General features: G+C 45.4%; 1 protein-coding gene across 1 annotated transcript in view; it reads left to right on the top strand.

Annotated features, from left to right (window-relative positions):
* The first annotated feature begins 3,353 nt into the window (after positions 1-3,353).
* Positions 3,354-9,302, top strand: part of LOC108088375 (dynein beta chain, ciliary) — a 29,894-nt gene continuing 23,945 nt past the window's right edge. Inside the window, 10 exon segments of the mRNA XM_017186122.2 lie at positions 3,354-3,542; positions 4,017-4,538; positions 4,982-5,070; positions 5,911-6,555; positions 6,738-6,825; positions 6,827-7,021; positions 7,074-7,552; positions 7,607-8,106; positions 8,282-8,595; positions 8,649-8,752. Coding sequence (XP_017041611.2) covers positions 3,354-3,542; positions 4,017-4,538; positions 4,982-5,070; positions 5,911-6,555; positions 6,738-6,825; positions 6,827-7,021; positions 7,074-7,552; positions 7,607-8,106; positions 8,282-8,595; positions 8,649-8,752 — 3,125 coding nt within the window.

The following is a 9,302-nucleotide window of genomic DNA, read 5'->3' as shown; positions in this document are numbered from 1 at the left end:
CTTTCCTCACACTGGCACTCGCACACATCGAATCGCGCGCGCGTCCTTAACAAATGCACGAAATTGCTTTTAAACGAGGACGACGCCGTGCAGTCTGCCGCCCAGCCTCTGAGGTCCTTTTCCAGGACCTGTTTCTGCTTCTGATTCTGATTCTGCCCCCCGTCTCCCCTTCAGATTTCCCCCCAACCCACTGGCATGTGATGATTTGTTCGCACATAATGAAACTCATCAGCAGCTGCAGAACGAAAAAAAAGAAATGTCGGCGGGGAGAAAAGGGTTCATTTCGCCCATAAAGTACAAGCCAACTTGTTCGGATCGAGGCTTGGCATAAATTCAAAAAGTACGAGAGCCCCGACAGCAGCCACTCGCTGGGAAAATGTAGTAAAAGCATTTTACAGTTTCATTTTCCACGACTCACTGACGTCCCTCGTCCAGCGTCCATCGTCCAACGTCCATCGTCCGCCATCCACAGCTCGGCTTTTGTGCGATTTACTTAATTTGAAGTGTTCCAGGGGCCATCGAGGCATTCCTTTTAAAATCAATTCGAAGTTTATTTTTCTTGCGGCTTCCTCTCCTCTGCGCCGCCATCGCATATTTTCTTCTCCGTTTGCTTTCCATGTTTAACTTGGACTGTCGCACTATTTATGCACGTCTTGGCGACGCAGACGGCAAGGATCCACTTTGGCCAGGACATTAAGGCCGACGAGCTGGCAAATGGACCTGCCTTAGTCTTGAGGACCAGCTCCAGGTCCCCATCTGACTGCTATGCAAACTATGTAAAATAATCTCTTTTATTGCTGAAATGCTTATTATACCCTTGCAGAGCAAAAGGGTATTATAATTTCAGTCAGAAGTTTGCAACGCAGTGAAGGAGACACCTCAGACCACATAAAGTATATATATTCTTGATCAGCATCACGAGCAGAATCGAAATATGTATGTACGTCTGTCCGTCTGTCCGTCTGTCCGTCTGTCCGTCTGTCCGTCTGTCCGTCTGTCCGTTTCCGCGCAAACTAGTCTCTCAGTTTTAAAGCTATCGTGCTGAAACTTTCCCAAAAGTTGTGTAGTTGTTGCACGCAGTATATAAGTCGGAACGGGCCGGATCGGCCGACTATATCGGATAGCTCCAATACAAGAGAATGAAATAAAAAATTCTCACTCTATTGTTTTTCATCAGATCGACTTGAATTCTTCAAGATGGCGTTTTTTAACTGTTATTGAATTTCGGATTAAATTTGATCAAAATCGGATAACTCTATCATATAGCTGCCATAGGAGGGATCGAAAATTATATATAGAATTAATGGAAATAAATTGATAACATCGTTGTTTTTCATCAGACAAGTATGATTTTTGGAATATAGAGTGTTTTTACGACTCTTGAATTACGAGTTAATTTTTATCAAAATCGGACAACTATATCGTATAGCTCCCATATGATCTATAGTCAAAAATATGGAAAATGAATAGAAAAATCGTCTTAGCTTCGATGTTGTCTAGCCTTTATGCGTTTTGTTCGACATATTTGATGACTGCAAGGGTATATAAGCTTCGGCTTGCCGAAGCTAGCTTCCTTTCTTGTTCAAATATATTTTTACCCGTCACTTGGGAAGTGAAAGGGTATGCTGTACTTGTTGAAAATTATGTAATGGATTGAGTAATCGGAATCATAATCAGAAAAAGATAAAACAGGAGAACCAAAATTCGAGATTTTAAATCATGCGAAAACTGTTTTCAAACATTGGAACTGTTCATTGGAATCGCGGGTATCTGATAGTCGAGGCAGTTGAGCTTAGCGTTCCTTCATGTTTTATATTAACAGGTTTATGGATCAAACGAGAACAGATGGCATTTGTGCACAGAAAGAAATGTCCTTGCTTCAATATAACACTATTTTTTTCAAACTAATAATACAATATATAAAATGATAAGAAATACTAATCCATGAATTCAGTTTCATAATCTCCAAGAGTTAAGATGAAATGCAAAGGATGTGTTCAAATGAAAACCATAAAATATTATTATCTAAATGAACTTTATTTCTGATTGTGTGGCTCTTTTTCCTAGCTGCCACCCCGGGGCAAGAGTGAATTTTAAGCTGCTCGCAAACAGCTTGAGCAAATTCATTAACAACAGAACAGCCGCGCTCAATCCAAAATCCCGTCCAACGAAAACGGAGCTCAGAGTGCTACAATTGCGGTTGACTGTGAAATGAGGGCAATGCATTTGTCCCGAGGGTGCCGGCCCAATCCCGTCCAGAATGGGAGCACAGCTGCGGGTTGCCAAGCACTTGTTTTTGATGTGACGCTGATATTTAAAAGCGGAGTTCACATCAAAGTTACACAGCGGTCCAGAATGGCCGACATCACCGTACCAACATCCCCATCATCCCCATCATCATCGTTACAGCACGAAGTCAGCAGTTCTCGATTCGGGAAGGTACGATACATTAGCAGCAGGACAAAGGATGGGATTGGTGAAACAGAACCCACTTTGCTTTAGTTGCCAATGCAACATAAGCTACTTATTGCAGAAAAAAGAGCGGGTCTCGAAAGTAGAAAGTTATGGTAAGGACTGACTGCCAAATAAATATTTTACAATTTGCCAGGGCATCATCCGTGTCGAGTGCAATCCGACAAAGGGTTTCCCTATGTACTTTCGGTAATTGCAGAACGTTTTAACTATGCCACTGAGCCTTTGTTGCAACTGCAACTGCAACTACTTGGCGCTGTTACTTGACACATGTCAGTCACTCACTCACAACGCTTGACTTTTGGAAAAGAGTGAGTGCAAAGGATGCCAGGATGTGGTGCCATAAATTCCAGTTCTGCTTGGTACTTAAGCTGCCAGGGATGAAAAGCGCCAGGACATTCGATCAGCTGCGCCCATTAAGCATACGCCGCGTTGGACACTGCAAGTCCGCAGCACATCATTTGCATGCCCCTTCGGTCCTTCCCTTTGGAAAACCCCACCTGATGTTGACTTATGAGCACCGAACTGGGCTCAAAACTTGCAGAAAAACGGAAATTACTTTTCGCCCACCCCGTGTGCAATTAAAGTTGCTAGTTCGGGCTAAACTTTTCCCCCTCGCGTAAGCCATTTTGCATTTGAAATCGCTGCGCGAGCACACACTTTAAAGTGTTTCTGTTAATGCGAATTTGAAGTTTGATCGATATGTGGGGCGTGGCTGGCGCTGCGGCCGCCGCCCACTGGCCGCCCGGCATTAGAGGTCACACGAAGCGGGCCCATCATCATTTTAACGCCAGTTGCCGCGGCGAGTTGTTTGATTTGCCGCATCGCAGCCGCTGCACCACGGATCCGATTTCCCCGCACTCGCACTCGATCCCCGGCCAATGTCCGATGCGGCCGGAATGGCCAGCAGCGATGAGGAGGTCCTGTCCACCGGCGGCGGCAGCGGTCGGAATCGCGTCCAGCGCGACTACACTGATGCCAGGTTGGAGCGGGTGGCCGCCTACACGACGACCACAATGCGCCTCAAACCGGATAAATGGACCAAAATGATGGCCATCGATGAGCTGCGGGTGAGTTGCCACTGCTGCACAGGGAGAAAATAAATAAAACGGAAATTTCAACATAAGTTTATTTTTTATCAAAAAGCTGAAGGTAATATAAAATTGCATTTCATGAAAATTACTTTTAAGGAAGCAATTTTCTTTAACTGGAAATATGAACGATAAATTACTTCCGAAATGGGTTTCAAAATACAGTGCATAATAAACAACAAGTTTTAATTGAATTAATAGAAATTAAATCGGTAATTAATTATAATGCCCAGTCGTAATAAGGTGATAAACGATTCAATGATTAATGACTGAAATGATTTTATCATCCCACTAATTATTCCTGCAAAAAGCAACCTAGTTGTGATTTTTAAAAGTTGATGTGAATATAAAACACATTTTAACCGACAAACTATAAAGTTAATGTGAAAGTTATTGGACTGTGCTTTTATCTGTGCATTTATGTATCCTTTGTCGAATGGTTTTCGTGTTCAGCGGATTGTTTTGGACTGGCAACATGGCCACAGTCGTGTTTTGGTGATGACCCTCAGCCCAGGCGGAGATTTGGTGCCCAGGAGCTGTCTCAGTGACTTGTACTTGCCCTACTCGGTTCAGAGTACCCGTGGCTCTGTCCCATCCGCTATGCTGCCCCTCGAAGACGATGCCATGGCCACGGCCACGGCAGCCGTGTCCGCCGTGGTGTCTGCCACGCCCAGTGCCCTGCTCATCCCGATGCCGCCCGCCTCCTCCAGCTTCACGACTCTGGACGGCGTGCCGCGTGGAAAGTGCGCTTACTTTGTGCGCCGGAACAGCTCCGACGGCCCCTTGACGGCATCCAATTTCGCGGAGAGCATTCTATACGGTGACTTTCCGGTGCATAGCAAAATCGAAACGATGTCCCTGCTGTTCGACGAAGTGCTGCAACCGCTGCTGGAACAGGCTCAAAGTCAGTGGCCGTCCATTGTTCGCAAGGATCTGCAGGCGCGCATCAAGGAAGTGCGAAACACCCTCACCGAGGTGGGTGATTTGTGTAATTGAAGCTGAAACACTCAAGGAAAAAATCTACTCAGATAGCCAACAAAAAAGTCTGACAGAATTGAAACAATTTAGCTTTCCAATAATGCAGCAATACGTTTTCATTATTTTTTCTTTTGCCTCAAAATTATATAAATATTTTCTTACCAGTATTATAGGTCAGAATTAATAGAAAATGATATTTACAGAGCTACGATTTTTTCACGAGTGCATCAGCCAGCTGTGCTATCTCATCAAATTAATCTAATTGAGTGCAGTGGGGCGGAGGCTTCGAGTGGCAAGGTGGGGTGCCTCAAACCGATGCCATTCGAAGCGACTCCGACCATTGTCTTGGAAGTATTTCGCTTAATTGGCAAAACTTTTCATGTGTCTACGGGCGATACGTATACATTTTGTCTGTATATACTTTATTGTTATCCCCACAGATTAAGGGCAAAACCAACAATCGCACAATTTTATCGTTATTAGTTTCGCCAACAATCGTCGAGGAAGTGTTTGCCCACGTGAGCCAAGGGTAAGTTCCAGCCACTGAATGGCCATTGTCTTAGTCTTAGAACTCCGCCCTGCCCTCCAGCTCCAGCTCCTTTGGTTCAGAGATGTTCGGAGATGTCGCCCCAGCAGATAACTCGTATTGTTTATGTGGAGAGAAGCACCGAAATATAGAATGGTAGAAGGACAGAAAGAGAAAGGCTTATTCATGATAGCAAATTGATTTTCATTGGCATAACTTTTCGCATGAATCGGTACAAATTTATTTAGCTTGCAATTTCGGGGAAATTCAAGTTGTTTACCCCTTGGCCACAGAAAACTGGTGGCATATACCGTTTATTTTCCCATCGTTCGAATGCTTTTAATTAAATTACAAATATTAAAGAAAAAGCAATCTTAAGAAAATTGCCCAGAATTTCGACAGAATTGCAATCGATACACACGTCAAGGGCCTTTAAAAACTATTAAGAGATTTTTGCTTCAGTTATTCCACATTGTTCGAATCAATAAAGACAAGATGAAAAGCCGAGCAAAAGTCAAAATAAACGATAAAGTCATTTTGATTAGTATCAGTTTTGTACTGAAAACTGAATAAGGAAAAATGTAAAAAACCAAAAGCAACATAAAAAGGGGAAGTCAAGTGCAAATTTGTTGTGAATTAGGTCAATAAATGTTTCCGCTCATTACAAAAGTTTTTAGCATGGACCAAAGTTCGGTTGAATAGAATTGTAAATGAAAAGCAGTAATAAAAACAGTAACCAAACAACATAAAATCCAAGCTGAAAAAGCTATCTTTAGTACGGATTAACTTCTGGTTTTAGTTTCTTGAATATAAGTTACTAAGTTAATTAATTTCTTTCGGCAGTCACTTAAGACCAGCTTTGGATCCGAAATTTCGAAATTTGCTGGAGGAGATGTTCATCAATTGGACCACTCAGATGCACGACATCGTCCTGGAGCGTTCCGAGTGTCAGCCCTTGGGATCAGTCACCCTATCATCCGGTCACACACCCAAACACATAACCCTGGTATCCTTGCCCGCTCAAGAGATTGCTTTCTGGACGAACAGGAAACTAAACCTGCAGAATATTTACGAGCAGCTACGCGAGTCCACGCACAAAACTCTAGCTCAAATTCTGGAGCGGATCGAGTCGGTTTACTATGTGCCGTACTCCACTGCCTTTCGAAAGCTTGTGGCTGCCTGGTTGGAGGCTCAGGACGTCTCCCTTTGGCTGCAGCCGCTCCTCCGCCAGACTTCCGCCTTCAACTCGGTGCAGTTCAGCAATGGCCACGATCTGGTGGCTCCTCTGGTTCACGTGGTGCACCTGGTGTGGAGCAATGCCACCTACTACCGCAGCACCCAGAGGATGAGTGTCCTGCTGCGCTGCATCTGCAACATGATGGTGCATCGGGCGGCCGAGGATCTCGAGCTGCAGCTCCTCTTCCAGGGAGACGCCGATGAAGGACTTCTGAAAATCAATCGCACAACTGAAGTTTTGGAGCTTTTCAAGTAAGTAGCTTCGTTAGTTTAAAACCATTTAAATAAATCGTAATGTTTCTTTATAATTGTTTGGGGAAATTATCCGAAATTAAATCATTTATTTTGAGGGAAATTTTAATTTGCATTCCATCTTTAAAAGTGGTTTTGTTTTACACAATTAAGAGTGAATATCAAAAACCTCCCTTTCCCAGACAACGGATGATGGAGTACAAGGAGCGATATGCGGGCGGACAGGTCCTTTTGCCCGCCCTTCCTGAAGGAGCGGCAGGGGGGGCCTCCTTCTCCGTCACCTGACGACCAGCAGCAGCTGTGGCGCTTTTGCCACGAGGATGTGTTTGGCCAGACACTCGATGGCTTCTCGGCCCAGTTGATGGAGTTGCGCCAGGTTTTCGAGGCGGCAGTGCAGTTTCAGCAGCTGGAGAAGCTTGAAGTGGGCGGACTGAGGGGCAAAATACTCACGGAACGAGTCAGAGAGGTGGGCTTAGATACCAGTAAGATTAACTTTGCATTAATTGGCTTTTCTTCAGATCTTTGCAGAGTTTAAAGTACTATTCGAGCAATGGAGCAATGTAGACATCGATCTCACCGCTCCAATCGCCAGCAAATGGAAAAGTTTCCGCCGAGAGCAGACTCTTTTCTTCAGCCGAATGCAACTTCTCGAGCAGAAACTGGCCACCATTCTGCTGCAGGCCTTCGAGCAGTGCCACAGTTGGATGCACTTGCTCCGGCTGAGTCTCATGTTTGGCTGCCTGCTGCAACGTGCAGCTGTGCAACCGGAACTGGCCAGTGTCCTGCCTCACATCCTTGCCATCTACGAGAGGGAAATCGAGCAGCTGGAGGAAAGTGTGACGGAGGTTTTGCTGGGATACGAGATCCGTGGCTTGGCAGCTCTTCCCTTGGCCAACAACTTTCCACCCATTGCCAATGCGATGATGTGGCTGGAACAGCACATCAGCCGTTGCAATGACTTTGGCGCCAAGGAGTTGAACAACCTCATTGAGCAGTTGTAGGTTTTGGTAAAATCATTTATAAGATTTTTAAGAAACTTTAGTACTTTCAGACTGAAAGAGAAGTCAGAACTCCAGACGCTTCCCGTTCAATGGAGTTCACTGCTCTCGCGTCGCAATATTTTGACCACCAAATTAAGCAACCTGCAAATGAAAATCTGGACCACTTGGCATGAATGCATTGATCGACTTATTGTCCAGGGTCTGGATGAATCGGTGCTTTCCCGATCGGAGGACAATACTCAGCTGTATCTGAATTTCTCCCCCGTTCTTTTTACCCTGCTGAAGGAGACCAAGTATTTGTTGGCACTGCAGGCCACTGGCAGCTTATCCGGCGATCTCTTCCAGCTTCCGGAGCCACTGCTCACTCTCTATGGACAGCGGGACTCCTACTGGGAGCGTCGCATTCGGCTCATCAAGATTGGGGAGTTCTACAACGGCATTCGCTCGGGGGAGTGCGCTGCAGCTGAGCTCCAATTAATTCGCAACGACTTGGCGACCATCGACGAACAGGTGGCCATCGCCTGTCGACAACTCACCTGGCGCAACTACGGTGAGTAGAAGTTAGGGAATATGCAACGGGAAAAATGTTTAATATCTGTAAAGCAACTCGCATATATTTTAATCCCTATCAAATCTAAATTTAGTTAGGTTTTCATATTTAAGATTATATTTCTAAATGCTTTTGTTACAATTTTTCTCTGTGTACCGCGAATACCTACCCCCAGATGATCCGCTTGTGGCGGACATCTACGAGCAGAGCCGCGACCTGTTTGCCCGCCTGCAGCAGTCGCACGGCAACCTGGACTCCATCCTGGCCAGCATGCGTCGCTGGAGCCGAGAGCCACTGCATCAGCGCAGCTTATACGGCCGCAATCTGCTGGATCTGCGCCATCAGCAGGACCGAGTGCGACTGCGATTGCTGCAGTGCGATGAGACCAAGATGCTGCTCAATCGCCTGCTGATTGCCAACTTCTGTCTGTTCTTCAACTATGAGGCGCAGGAGTTTCAGTTGTACTCCAGGGATCTGAGTGTGCAAGAGGTACGTTTAACGACGATACTTAATACCTTTGTTACATTTATTTTTGTTCAAAGTTCGTTCGGGAGTTCCCCAAGGATCAGCGGCGGAAGTACAACAAGTATTTGGCCAGCGTAGACGATCTGATCTGCCGGGAAATTCGCGAGGCGATGAGAATCAGGTTCCTAAGCAACACGACCTAGCACTTGAAGTTCCATCATCGTCATCATTAGTTTCATTATAATTGTCAGTAGCACTCATCGCCAATCAATTGCACTTCTTCATCTGGCAGCTAACTATTTCATTACATTTCGGCACGCTGGCAGCTCCTTTCATGTCTCATCAGAACTAATCAAGTAAATGAGCACGAAATCGCACACAGCAACCGCAAAAATGAAAGACACCTGCAGGACGGCAACTGCAACTGCAACACCGGCAACTGCAACAGCAAAAGCAACAGCAAAAGCAACAGCAAAAGCAACAGCAATAGCAAAAGCAACAGCAACTGCAACAGCAAAAGCAACAAGCACACTTTACGACCGCAGCAAAATGGGGCAACAATGGCAACAACAAATTGCCGCGGGCCGAGCATTCATGCGTCAATTGCATGTTTCACTTAGCGGCACTTTTCGTGATTGCATGCAGACAGACAGTCAGACAAACGAGGGAGGGAAAAGCGGTGGGGGGTGGAGTTTCCCACCCCCGCCAAACGAAATAAGTTGCAAAACAAA

This window comes from Drosophila ficusphila, unplaced genomic scaffold (genome assembly GCF_018152265.1).
Source record: "Drosophila ficusphila isolate 14025-0441.05 unplaced genomic scaffold, ASM1815226v1 contig_791, whole genome shotgun sequence".
NCBI lineage: Eukaryota > Metazoa > Arthropoda > Insecta > Diptera > Drosophilidae > Drosophila > Drosophila ficusphila.
This window is presented reverse-complemented; position numbering and strand designations above follow the sequence as displayed.